This window comes from Anguilla rostrata, chromosome 11, assembly GCF_018555375.3.
Source record: "Anguilla rostrata isolate EN2019 chromosome 11, ASM1855537v3, whole genome shotgun sequence".
Lineage (NCBI taxonomy): Eukaryota > Metazoa > Chordata > Actinopteri > Anguilliformes > Anguillidae > Anguilla > Anguilla rostrata.
The window spans coordinates 35540232-35554617 of NC_057943.1; the positions used below are offsets into that span (position 1 = coordinate 35540232).

The 14386-nt window shown below is 40.4% G+C and overlaps 1 protein-coding gene across 2 annotated transcripts; it reads left to right on the plus strand.

Moving 5' to 3' along the window:
- The first annotated feature begins 5600 nt into the window (after positions 1 to 5600).
- On the plus strand, positions 5601 to 14083 carry guca1b (guanylate cyclase activator 1B). 2 transcript variants are annotated; one of them, XR_010324188.1, is made up of 5 exons: positions 5601 to 6355; positions 6863 to 7012; positions 8916 to 9030; positions 12940 to 13159; positions 13202 to 14083. XR_010324188.1 is itself a non-coding variant. In XM_064299625.1 (4 exons), the coding sequence occupies exons 1-4, from the start codon at positions 6152 to 6154 to the stop codon at positions 13065 to 13067; spliced, it is 597 nt and encodes a 198-aa protein (XP_064155695.1). In that variant the 5' UTR covers positions 5601 to 6151; the 3' UTR covers positions 13068 to 14083. The 2 variants fall into 2 exon arrangements, 1 of the variants encoding a protein (XP_064155695.1); XM_064299625.1 differs by having other exon boundaries at positions 12940 to 14083.
- The last annotated feature ends 303 nt before the right edge of the window (positions 14084 to 14386 follow it).

Below are 14386 nucleotides of genomic sequence, written 5' to 3' on the forward strand. Positions count from 1 at the left end.
TGAGTGAATCAGTAAGGTTGAGGGGAATTAGTGAGTGAGTGAATCAGTAAGGTTGAGGTGATTGAGTGATTAATCAGCAAAGAAAATGTGAATGAGTGAGTGAATAATCAGTAAGGTAGAGGTGAATGGGTGAGTGAGTGAATAATCAGTAAGGTATAGGTGAGTGGGTGAGTGAGCGATTAATCAGCAAAGGAGAGGTAAATGAGTGAGTGAGTGAATTATCAGTAAGGAAGAGGTGAATGAGTGAGTGAATAATTCGCAAGGGAGATATGAATGGGTGAAAGATTGAATGATCAGTAACGGGTTACAGCCCTTTTACTGTCTCTAGATTGTTTTGCTGTTTTTCATTGTTGTGTGCTGTATTTACACAGTGAAGTAACCATATTCTTTTATTATTACTTTAAACCCATTCCTACACCAGACCTGCATTTCTTTACATATGGCTGCATGCAAACATCCACACACATTTTCAGAGTGTTTGGAAGCATATGGTCTATTTTAAACATATACTGACAACTAGTGGTCTTTTTGGAAATGCATAAAAGCATATTTAAAAATAAAATATGCATATATTATTGAAATTGTGGATAAAATCTCTTTTTAGTGGCACTTGAGTTTCAGCAAAAGTCACAAATATGAATTGCTCTCAAATGTTGCTTTAGGTTCATTCATTTGATTTGTTTCATTTGGCTCAGTTCTCTGAGCAGCAGCTCAGCCACTTATATCCATCAAAAGAGTAATTCCCATAATGCAGTTTTTCTCTGCGGACAGCGAGAGCTCATCTCTCTTCCAATGGAAGGTGAGTCTGAAAACGGATTCGTGTCACGTACACTGACTGCGAGAAAGAGCGGCTACTTACAGTAAAGACAGGGAAGCTGTGCGTCAAATTGTCTTGCGATTGTTTTTGCCGTTAAATTTTTATCAGTTATTGTGTGGCTGCTCATTCGCCTGCTGTTAACCACAAGCCGCTGATTCAATGCCCTTTTCCGTGAAACAAAAGACCTTCTGTCCACATCCGCAAGAAAAAAAACAAAAACACTGTCTACTTATCCGTGTACTATTGTGACAGTGCGAAATTACCTGCCCTTTGCCAACAGATCCAGAAACACACCTCCGGCCTGACTTTCCTTTTGGAGAAAGGATCGAGCTCCAGGGAATCAGAACAGGTATAACCGCCATGATCCAAAGGATGCAGTCATGCCCTGAGGCAAACAGCGCCCCCTGCTGCTGGAGGGGAGGGTAAGCACAGGCAGCTCTCGGAGGGGGATGTGGGACAACAGGCTGGACGTGTTAATCTGGGTCAGTCATGGATCTTCCTGCCTTCCAGCTTTATCGCTAATAAAGAAAACCATTTGTTCACATTTCTGTCCTTATTAGTGTTTTCATTCAACCTGTAGGTTGTCTGAAGGTTTCCATTTTATTTTTAATGTATTTATTAATTTTAGTCCACACTATTAATTATTTATCTTACGTGTCTTTGATAATTGTTTCATTGGTAATTGATTAGGCAATATTACTTATATGCAGTCATGCCAGTGAATTTAATTCATTGGCATGACTGCAGAGGGGCTGTTACTGCCCTAGACTCCGCCCACAGAGGGGAGGCCTGTCTCCAGTCCAGACTCCGCCCACAAGGGGGGGAGCGTGGCTGTTACTGCCCCAGACTCCGCCCACAGATGGGGGACCTGTCTCCAGTCCAGACTCCGCCCACACAGGGGGGAAGGCTGTCTCTGGCTCAGACTCCACCCACATGGCAGGCTGTTACTGCCCCAGAGTGCATTCCAACCACTTATTTTTTCTTCTTTCTCTGTCTCCTTTCCTAGTACGGGAGGCCAAATATGTGAAATTTACATCTGGAATCACGTTGTGTCAATGTCGGCTCATTCCGTTCGCTTATTTTATTTCCTTGCTTCCTTTCCTTGCTCCTTGCTCCACCGATCGGAGGACACGAGGAAAGGAAGCAAGGAAAGGATGCGGGGACAGAGGAATTGAGGAAATGTGTATAAGGCAATTGGAACAAGTGCATCCTTTGTTATTTCAAGCAAAGGATTTACTCGTGTTTCCTAGCTCAAGAATTCTTCAGGAACCTCCTAACTCCTTGAAGTAGCATTTAACATGTCCTCAAAGATGGCTCACCTCTATCAATTTCCGGGTCAGCCAAGGATTTGGCCTTCCATACTAGGAAAGGAGGCAAGGACAGGAAGCAAGGAGGTAAAAAAATAAGTGGTTGGAACGCACCCCCAGATTCTGGGTAGGTGAAGCCTCTTGTGTACTCTAAATTCATATACTCTTACACTGTAACTTATCCTTTCCAGGGCCTTTAGCTGAGTTCTAATCTAAAGGTTCTAATATGTCTACTGTAGTAAATATGGCATCCTGATTGAGCACAGGAATTTATTCCACAACAGTCAACAGAGTGATATGAAATTAATAAACTCTGCACTTTCACAACCAGTGGGTTGGACTTTCATTAGCCAGCAGATGTCACTGTGGTGCAGAAGGTTCAGCCCATAAAAGCTGTGACTTAATGGGACAGTCCACCTCTTGGGATTTTGAAACAGTCTGTGTTAGTGTATGTTCTCGTATATTCCAAACCGTCTTTGTGTGTGATGAAGGATATTTAGAGAAGTTTCTTAAGGCCAGCTGGCTTTACAGGGACTGGATATAGGGGCATTAAGTGGATTTCTGGTCTAAACCAAAAATCGAAATAATAATACATTAATAAATAAACAAATAATTGAAGTAACTCCAAAGCAGCTTACACAGTAATATTATCTATCAGTTTTTATATTGTGGCAAGACTTCTTTCCTTGAGCACAATTATCTCAAATTGCTTTGGAAATTGCTGTAGGAAAAAGGTCCAACTGAAAGTAATATTGAATTCATTTTTTTGAAGAATAAGTGGGTAATAAACATGGATACAACTTCTGGAGGTAAAACTTGATGAGGCGTATTTTTGTTCTTTAAACAGAAACATCTGAATGCGATATCTAAGACCCTAAGTAAACAATACAACAAACTCACCTCATTAAATGAAGGTGACATTAAGCTTCCAAGGCTAATACTTGATCAGCTTCAGGTGAGCCACTTCAAGGCTATGTGACGGCTTACCTCGTTGATCTGCATCGTCAGCAGTTTGTGGGTATCAGCGGAAGTACAGTACAGTCAATACACTCCGTTCTGTGCATGAGGGTTATGCAAAATCACTTCGTGTTGCTCTGTTAAATACATCTTGCCATTTTCACAAACCTTTTTGCTGTAAAAAGACTGTTAAAGTTATTGTTAAGTGGCTTAAAATAGTTGAAATAAACATAGGGTGATGTATCCACTACACATCCACCAAGAATAAAAGGCACAACTGGATCAATTTCAATGATTATATTTCTAAATGATGAAGGTCTTGTTATATAGGCTAAGGGAAATCGTATGGAGGTATATTACAGGAACATTTAGAAAACCACTAAAATATGCATGACAAAACACGAAACGGAAAAGCAGTTTAAAAAAATACAAAGTGCAATATTGTTTTAAAGTAATTTCTTCGGTCATTTAGCACATTTCTCCCTCCCTTCTCCTGGGAGTGCACTTTTACACGGCCTATGCACCATTGCTCTCCTCTTATTAATTCCACAAACAACATGCAGCTTTGGTGGTTTTCTGGGACCGCACGCACACTGATCGGTCACATTTCACGCAGTTGTCATGTAGCTGCTCTATTCAGTTTATACAAAGTCTCAGTCACAGTCAAAACCTGAAAATATGTAGGTGGCATTATCTCTGAGTTCTAAGCCTATCATTTCTATAACTACAGCCTCCACAAGTGTTCATCCCCACCCCAAAGCCTTTTTACAACTTCATCACAATTGCAATGAATGAATTTTGTGTGATTATATGTGCGAAATTTGTTTTGATAGCACATTATTGGGAAATTCACATCAAAGCACCAGCCATTCAATTGTTGAATGGCATACCGGAGTAGACAGCAACACGTTTGCACCTGGGTAAAAGCACCTGTTGTTGTCTATTGTCTGGCAGGGGGTTTATGAAGAGAATGGCACAGGCTGCCTGCGTGGAAGTCGTGGAAGGAGAAGAATATAGTATTTTCAGCAGAGTAATTGAAATGTTAAAGTCCCCAAATCCCCATGGCATCGCTCTGGACTATCTAGTGCTAAGGAAAACTGTCCCCCTCGATGTCTCCCTGCAGGTATGTGTGTCTAATTGAGACACTTGGTGCTGACTTGAGCAAATAGCATCAAATAGCCGGGAAGAAAAGAGCCGAATCTGAATAATATTGGCCATATTTGAGGGAATAACATTTGGAGAGAATACATTATTAGCACGCTGCCGAATATGATATTTGTATTCAGCACCATCCCTAATAGACACACTCATAACACTGTCTTCTGGATTTTTTGATCAGTGGCTACAGAGTACTTCTGCACATGCTCAGACCATGCTCACAGAGTACAAAGGATATGGTCAATTGGTACAAATGGTTTTATGAATATATCAGTTTTTTTCAGTTCTCTACATTTACTTTCTGCTCTGTGCAATTGTGTGTGAAAGTGTGAAAATTTTAATGCAAAATGGATGGTCTGTGCTTTGGAATGTTTGCTGGCTAAAGATCCAGTTTGCAGCTAAACCCCCCTTTTGACTGTCAGATTGCACGTCAGGTTGGAAGGTGCCTGAATTGAAGGTTCACATCAAAGGGTAGCCAGATTGGAGAATCCAGGTGGGCGGGTGTAGAGGAGGGTAAGTGTCTTTTACTCCAGTTTATGGATCCAGTCTGTGAACCTGTGCATTGAAATACAGGCTGATTACAAATAGAACAAAGTCCCTGGAGGATTACAGATTAGGAGGGATTATATTTTGTCTTTATGACTCACTGGATTTTCCCAATAAAGGAAAGTATTTAAAGTAAGGGACCTTGATATTAGTTCTACATAATCTTGTTCTGGTTAACAAAATTATTATTTGAAAAAAAAAATAATTTGGTGGGCTGAGTATATCCAATTCCCACCCCAATTTGGAAAGTCCACTTGTCTGCAAATGCAGCCCCATTCATGCAGCGAACCCCCCTGTCAATTTGGGAGAGTGCAGACATCCACAGTTCTCCTCTGAAGCACAAGGTGTCACCAGCTGCTGCTTTACACACCACTGGCTACAGCTCACTAACAAAATTCTAATATTCTATCAAAAAATTCTTTCTTAGTTGGCAGATAATATATTTGATTGTGCTTTGTGTTGTGGCCTACAGTGGCCTGCTCAGTGACACTGCTGACCTCCCAATCGGCTGCTTTAAGGTTATCCTGCAGATCATCTGGGAAATCTATAAGATATAAGGAATTATGGGGGGGGGGGGGGGCGCTGCAGAGAGTCAGCTTATGCAAAACTGGTCACAGGGCCCCTTGGCTTTATGAAAGGTATACTAGCCCCCCGACCCCCCCCCCCGCCACACACACACACACGCACACACTCTCCCCACTACTCTGTCTTAGTATGGCCTCTGATGCCTCATGGTGAAATGTAAGCTTTTTGTGCTGAAAGATGCTTGGAAAATGAGAATGTTTAGGAAATGAAAAGGGAAGTGGATGGCGGGAATTGGCTGGCCCCCCGTGCAGGTAAAGGTAAAGAGGAAAGAATCTGTCTGTATTTCGGGATCACGGCAATGTCCCAGCGACTGGTTATGACGGGAAATCTCCTTACCTGCAGTTCGTTGCCCTAATTGATGTTGACATGAGCTCCCATGACTAACCCCTGCAGAAATGTCCCGCTCCATCTGAGCTCAAGCATTCCCAGACCAGAACAGAAGAGTGGCTCTTTTTATGTGGGATTGTCCTTTTAAAAAAGTCCCCGCTTTAAAAACGAAATATGCCCTAGTTCCAGCATTTACTTGGGCTCGAAGCTCTTAGGAAATACAACTCTGAACCAGAAGAGTAACAATAAGGAAACCGTATAGTAAAAACAATATTGTACTGACGTTTGACGGACAGAAATATGGCGGAATATACACTGTAGAGAGAAGAAGGATGTATGTTTGAGACGTGAAAGGACAACTGCCTTTTGGTGAAGGAGAGGAAAAGTAAACGCCAATCTGTTTTTGAACATGAACGTGAAACTCTTTGGTTGACATACAAATAGAAAAAAAAAAATGGGTCAGCGTCTCAGTGAAGAAATGGACACGGACAAGGAAATCGACGTAGCGGAATTGCAGGAGTGGTACAAGAAGTTTGTGGTGGAGTGCCCGAGCGGCACGCTCTTTATGCATGAATTCAAGAGCTTCTTTGGCGTGCAGGAGAACCAGGAGGCAGCAAGTTACATTGAGAACATGTTTCGCGCCTTCGACAAGAATGGGGTAAGCCTGCATGACGGATCTAGAAGCCAACTAGAGTTACAGAAACCATGCGCCACATGGGATGAATATATTATTCACCATACCAAAATATTAACATGACTGTAAAAGATATTTCATATTTAATTAAACTGCACCCTTGATTTCAAATCAATTAAAAATATTTATACAATACAACCGAACAATTCCATATGATTATATTTATCAAGAGTTTTATTGTACATCAAGTTATGCATTGTATTTTATTTAATTTCGAGCTCTATGCATTGGCATGTACATGTGCATATATTTGTGAACATTATATTTCCATAGAGTATAACTTTACTGAAAACTATATTGTTTTTTTGTTTGGTCTCATCATACCCATTATATTATACCAGCACACATTATTTTTCATCAATAACTGAATCATTTACTCTGATACACCAAGAAAATTCTGGGTTTAGAAACTGTAATGCATGCTTTGGTTGTAGATTGTGAATATTTTAGCATGTGTTCCCCCAAACCCAGGACAATACGATAGATTTCCTGGAGTACGTGGCGGCACTGAACCTGGTGCTGAGAGGCAAACTGGAGCACAAGCTGAAATGGACGTTTAAAATGTACGACAAAGACGGCAGCGGTTGCATCGATAAAACAGAGCTGCTGGAAATAGTGGAGGTAAGACATTCAGGACTCAACTTTAAAGGGGGGATTTCACGCTAAAATCTGCCTTCAGAACTCAACTTCAAAGGGGGATTTTATGCTAAAAATCAGTTCAGATGAAAACGTATCTGTAAATGTGTAACATAGCCGAAAACCTGCTTAAGTAACCCCATTCACACCTGCAGGGCAGGTAGCCTACACCCACAGTTAAAGGCTGAACCAGTGATACGGTTCCCCTGCCTTCCAACAGCGGAAGGGTCAACAAAATAAAAATAAAATGGAAATACAGTATGTTACATAAGTTCTCCTTCAAGCCTGTGACAATAATACAGCACGGCACTGATGTCAAGGTCACCATACGTGTTTGTGTCATGAAAAGACCTGTAGTCTAGCAAGCTACATGGTGACGGACAGGTCACGAGGGAGTGATCTGAGCACACAGAGTGATTGTGCAGATAGAAGTCTGAACTGGTAAACCCAGAATCCTGCTGGTAAAATAGAAAACGCAAGCAAAAAAAGTACGTATTAATATTCAGATCAGCAGGGGTGAGGCCATGTATCTACTGTAGGTCACCATCCAGATTACTTTTGCAGCTAAGGAGCTACCGTTTCTGGCAATAGTAAATGGCAAATATCAATGCACAATACTGACATTGATCATATTTAGGGGGGTGCTGGTGAGCAATGACACATGGTAATCCTGGCTGACGAAAGCCCCATTTCCCTGGGGGACTCTATGGCCAGTCATGTGTTACGCTGTGGGTGTAATTCTAGATACACAGTCCCCGCACACACACACTGTAACTTTGTCCTAACAGGATGAGCCACTCAGCAGCTCCACTCCACTTCCTTTTTAACTGACTGAAAGCAATCACTAAGCTTACTGCAGTCATCCAAATGCCTGGAGCACATTAAGCTCTGTGAATATCTCAGAACAGTTCTCAGTTCTCAGCTACCACAGACTATAACTGAACTCATAGTCAATTTACTGTGGTTAAATGGTCTGGACTGTATTGATAGTGTCTGTGGTACCTGACAGTGGATGTTCTGTGATTGGCTGGTCTGAGTCGTGTTGATAGTGTCTGTGGTACCTCACAGTGGATGCTCTGTGATTGGCTGGTCTTTGTGTTGATGGTGTCTGTGGTACCTCACAGTGGATGCTCTGTGATTGGCTGGTCTGAGTTGCGTTGATAGTGTCTGTGGTACCTCACAGTGGATGCTCTGTGATTGGCTGGTCTTAGTTGTATTAATAGTGTCTGTGGTACCTGACAGTGGATGCTCTGTGATTGGCTGGCCTGAGCTGTGTTGATAGTGTCTGTGGTACCTGACAGTGGATGCTCTGTGATTGGCTGGCCTGAGCTGTGTTGATAGTGTCTGTGGTACCTGACAGTGGATGCTCTGTGATTGGCTGGCCTGAGCTGTGTTGATAGTGTCTGTGGTACCTGACAGTGGATGCTCTGTGATTGGCTGGTCTGAGTTGTGTTGATAGTGTCTGTGGTACCTGACAGTGGATGCTCTGTGATTGGCTGGTCTTAGTTGTGTTGATGGTGTCTGTGGTACCTCACAGTGGATGCTCTGTGATTGGCTGGTCTTAGTTGTGTTGATAGTGTCTGTGGTACCTCACAGTGGATGCTCTGTGATTGGCTGGTCTGAGTTGTGTTGATAGTGTCTGTGGTACCTCACAGTGGATGCTCTGTGATTGGCTGGTCTGAGTTGTGTTGATGGTGTCTGTGGTACCTGACAGTGGATGCTCTGTGATTGGCTGGTCTGAGCTGTATTAATAGTGTCTGTGGTACCTCACAGTGGATGCTCTGTGATTGGATGGTCTTAGTTGTATTGATAGTGTCTGTGGTACCTCACAGTGGATGCTCTGTGATTGGCTGGTCTGAGTTGTGTTGATGATGTGTGTGTTACGCAGGCCATATACCGCATGAAGAAGGCCTGTCACGGAGAGCTGGATGAGGAGTGTAACCTGATGACCCCAGATCAGGTGGTGGACCGAATATTCGAACTGGTGGACGAGAACGGAGATGGTGAGCACATCCTGCATGCACATCAATCAATCAATCAATCATTCATCAATCAATCACACATTTCGTACACCTTACTGCAACACAAAGTGCTTCACAATGAATTAAAAGAACATAAAAAGAGCATGAAAGGCATTAAAAAGTATTCAAAGAAATACAACAAAAGTAAAAGAGGCAATAAAATAAATAAAATTGATAAAAATTGAATAAAAATAAAAATAAATAAGCTATAACTTTCTGAACAAATTTTCTCCAAGACATAAGCTCATTTGTTTTGCAGGATCGCAAGCTAACAGGTGAATTATGATCCAAGATTATGTGAAAAACAGAACATAGAATATGTATATTTCCATGTCAGAGGGATGTTTCCTATAAGGTGTGTGCTCCATGTTCAGCTTCATAGAGAAATATCCCACGTTACCAGGAAACATATTTATTATTATTATTATTATTATTATTATTATTATTATTATTATTACCAGGAAACAGACTTATCTGGGTTTTGGTTATTGTAACATAGTGTTTACATAATTGAAATATTTGGGTCAACATGAGAATATCATTGTATGGGGTTATTATGGTATGTATTAAGCATCAGCGACAGTATGGGAAATCAATTTCATTGCAATATCGAATTATATCAGTCTAAACATTTCCATAAGGTCCTATGTGCAAATTGAACGGGTGGAGTTTAATGTATTACCGGGCTATGAGCTGTTGGGCCCAAGTCCTTAATGATGTCATGAAGGACCTGGCCAATAAATGTCTAATCTAATTGCATATCTCCTCCCATAGTTTGAGGCAAATAAAAGTATTCTATCATGCTAAAACAGCCTAATGGAGTCTGAGCACTCCATAGAAAATCCTTGTCAGCGTTCAATACAGATTCTGCTCTCCTCACAGGTTCATTCGTATGAATGAGCAGATAGTGAACAACAAGTTCAAGGCTCATAAAATGAAGTACAGGTCCTTTACTGGCATGATTTCCATTTCTTGTAATACTGCACAGAAATAACATAAATAAAGTTTGTTACAAGCTTGCATTGTTTATTTGTTTTTTTCCCTGTGTATCTACGCTTACAACAATATATCGGAATTAGTGTATTATTACTAGCATTCATAAAGATTAACAGTGGTCGAGAGATTGTAAGAATGGTGCATCTTCTAATTTCTCTACATTAATACACATTAAACAACGGGTAATTATTTTGCTAAACTTAATCAACTTATTAATCATACTAGTTACATATATCTCTCAAGGCTAATGAAGAAGGAAAAGCTGAGACATTAACATCAATTGTCTTATCTTAAAAATGAAACTATTTAACAGTCTCATCACAAAATGTCTTTTAATAAACTTTGCAATAATGAAACTAGATAATGTTCTTATGAAGTGTCTTTCATAACCTTAGGCTATAGACTAAAATAGGCTATATACTAATGTCAACCACAAGAGGAAGCCAGCTGTCTATGAAAAGTGCAGAACATTTATTACATTACATTACATTTATTTGGCAGATGCTTTTATCCAAAGCGACCTACAATGAGTGAATACCAAAGGTCAATTTGGAACAACTAGAAAACACAGGTCCGATAAGGTACAATACTCATTTTGTATAATTATTCATAGCTATGAACACACTATGAACATAGTTCACACAGTGAACATTGCTCTGACCTTCGCTAAGTCAAACTAGGAGGCTTTACAAGCTACAGCATCAAGATAATGATACAAGGCACGATAAGTGCTCGATGGAGGTACATGTAACTTGAGTGGCGCAGGAAGTACATGTAGCATGAAAGAGGGGAATAGTGAGAGAAAGAGAGTGGGCGGTGATAGTTATAGTTATTTCAGGTATAGTCTGAAGAGATGTGTCTTCAGACCATGGCAGAAGATGGGCAATTTGGGAGTGGTTCATAGAGGGACAGGGAGTTCGTTCCACCACTGGGGAGCTAGGGTGGAGGAGCTCCGTGGTAGAGACGAGTGAGAATTCACCTTGAAGGTTTAAAAAGCTTGCGCTGTAAAATATTCTCTAATATTGAGAAGGTGGGTGTAGACTATTGGTAATTGTTTTCCTTTATGAGGTAGGCTATGGTAGGCCATATGAAGGAGCTCATATTTCCCGTTTTGCAGAAATTGCAGACAGAATCACAGAATCTGGGTTAAGAGGTGGAATTTACACATAATCCGTAATGTCACAGAATTGTGAGATCTTCATGTAAATTTGACAAATTGCATTTGGTGCTGTTCAACATTGGGGATACCATTTGAGTATGTCTGATGTGTGTTTGTTTAGCCATGTGAGTTTGTTTACTTGTGGGTGGGACCGTTGGGAGGAGTTGAGGGAGAATCGTGGTGGTACTCTGAACCACGCCCATACAATCCTGAGGTTTTTTTCAATACAGATTTTATGGCTGATTTTAAACATGTGTTACTACAGTTACTGGCATTACTTTGGATAGATATTTCATGGACGTTTAGTGGATACATCCCTCTGTGATATTTTATTGTTATTTCAATTCTTTTAAGCCACTTTACAGTCACTTTAAACCAATCAGAGTAGCTGTCATTTTCATATACTGTAATTTATACTCATGCAAACTACATTTGAAAGCATGCCTTTCAAAACTGTTTTCTCATAATAATATATTTAGCAGATGCTTGGTACGGTAAATTAGGCAAACAACAAAGCAAAACATAGTTATTGTAAAACTATTTTCTTGGAAAAAAGGTCGCAACTGAATCAATTTCAACATTTTTATTTCTAAATTATGGCAGTTTTGTTATATAGGCTAAGGAAAGTGTATTGAGGCATATTACAGGAACACTGAGAAAATCACAAAAATGTGCATAAAAAAACACAAACTGGAAAAAGTAGTTAAAGAAATACAAAGTGCAATATTCAAATTCAGCACATTTCTCCCTCCCTTCTCCTTGGAGTGCCCTTTTAAACAACCTACGCACTGTTGCTCTCCTCTTAGGGTCAAGTCTGAGCTTCAGTGAAATCCTGAAAATATGTCAGTGGCGTTATCTCTGTGGAATTCTCAGCCATTTCTCTTACTACCACATCCACAATTATTCATCCCCACCCTAAATGCTTTTGGGTTGATTTTTTATTTATTTTAAAAACACAGTTATTTTAAACCCAAATATTTAGGAAAGTCGTGGAAGGCGGAGGATATAGCATTTACCACGTTAGTGAATAGTTTCATATTTTCAAGCCTGACGGTGTCGCTCTGGCCTATCTAGTGTTAAGCGAAACTCTCACTCGCTGTCTCTGCAGGTGTGTGTGTGTGTGTGCGCGTGTGTGTGAGTCTAATTGACAAACTTGGTGCTGAGGTCCGAGCGAATTGCATCAAAGAGATCTGAATCCAAACCAGCACGAAACCGTCCAGACCCATGATGCAACTCACTTCCGCAGACACATTTTACCTGCCACCACCTGTGCATGCATCCTACTAAACGACGCGCCACCTGCGCATGCGTCCCACAAAACGTCGCTGAAAGGTTGTCCGTGAGTGAGTGAGTGACGACAATTCAGGTCATCCATGAGTGAGTGGGCCACCACAATTTGCCATGCGTAGCCCAATAAAATACTGGAAAATATTGGCCAAATTGGGGAGGAGAAAACACTCAGAGAGGATGCATTATTTGAGTGTTGCTGAATATGGTAGACACATACAATATTATGCCAAAATATTTAAGCCCACAATTTTTGTAGCATATTGCAAGATCAACTAAAATTTTTACAATCTGCACAAATGTCTGTTTCAACTTAATTTTATTTCAACAACTAGATTACGTTTAAAATAGGAACGGGGTCACAATTTTCATGGTTCTTTTTAGTGTTTTATTGACAGACTCTTACAGACAGGAGAGCACGCGGGTGACCTCTCCCTCTCATTCCTCAGGTGAGCTCTCTTTGGATGAATTCATCGATGGGGCCAGAAGGGATAAGTGGGTGATGAAGATGCTCCAGATGGATGTGAATCCAGGGGACTGGATAAATGAACAGCGACGGAAAAGCGCCAACTTCTGAAGAAGAAAGAAAGATGGAAAGAAAATCTTTGAAAGGGGGACCAGATGTGTTCTGCCACTATGCTGTAGCTTCTTCCACTCTGCTGTTACTAGCTGTACCTCCTCCTCTCCCTTCTTCCTCTCTGCTGTTCCTACTCCTCTCCCTTCTTGACCTGGAAGGCTGTTCCACACTTTGACTACTCTCTGTGTATGCTTACAGCACCTGGTATTCCCAGGTGGTCTCCCATCCTGTGTATGTATGTGTGTGCATGCTTGTGTGTGCTCCTGTTTGTGTTTATAGTGATTTTTCTGCTAAATTCCTTTTGCACACTCTTCCCCTCTCATGCACATAGAGCTTATGACAGCATTCCTCCTTCCTAATATGTCCTGTTGGTCAGCATTTTCCAAACTATTCATTGTTAGAAGGGTGGAAGGAGGTTATGATATATGAGAAAAGCTATTTTACACCAATCAAAACAAAGACTGCCTTGTACAAACAAATATACACACAACATTCCATATTACAACATTTAGTATTAAAATAGAACAGATTACAAAGATTCATTTGTGTACACATAAATGAACAGAATCATTAGCATTCATAATTACACTGGCAAAGGCTTCCACCGTGGAGTTTTACAAATGTGCACGTGAGTGAAATTAGTTTAGAATAACTTTTATTTAGAAATTAAAGTAAATTTGTCTTTTTGTTGCTGAGTAGATTTTTTGTGAAATTTTAGACCTACTAGTAATTTGATGCATTTTATTGTTCCTTGAGACATGTTTGGCTTAATAAGAGGTGGGTCATGGACTCAGATTGTGGGTTGTGCTCTGTGGAAGCTTCAGAACCTCCAGTGTAAATATTAGGTTGTCCACTTCTATTCTACACTGGGATGTACTTGCTTTTACACTGCAGACCCTAAAATTGTTAGTTTAGTCAGAGCAGGGACAACAGCCCCAGTGTACCTAGCATGTTTACTGAACAAACTGCCATAACATGCACGTCTGTTCAATTAATAAAGCTGATCTGTTCTGTTAGCACTGCTCTTTATGCTGTGATTACTACCAGTTTCATTCTGTACATGATGATTATTACATTTTACAGGTATTAATATCAATAGCAGTAAATAAACAAATTAATGCATATTCAATGCATATTTGACATACAGAAGCACATTTATGTAAAATATTTGAAAGGTTTAATGGGTTTGTTTAATGGGTATGGGTTGTCTTTGTTTGAAGTGTTGGCCACAGTGATGTTAAACAGCACAGTAAAATGTACTGGTACATATTATAGCCAAGAATATCTGACTGTATTAACAGTGAAATCTGAAATAAAGC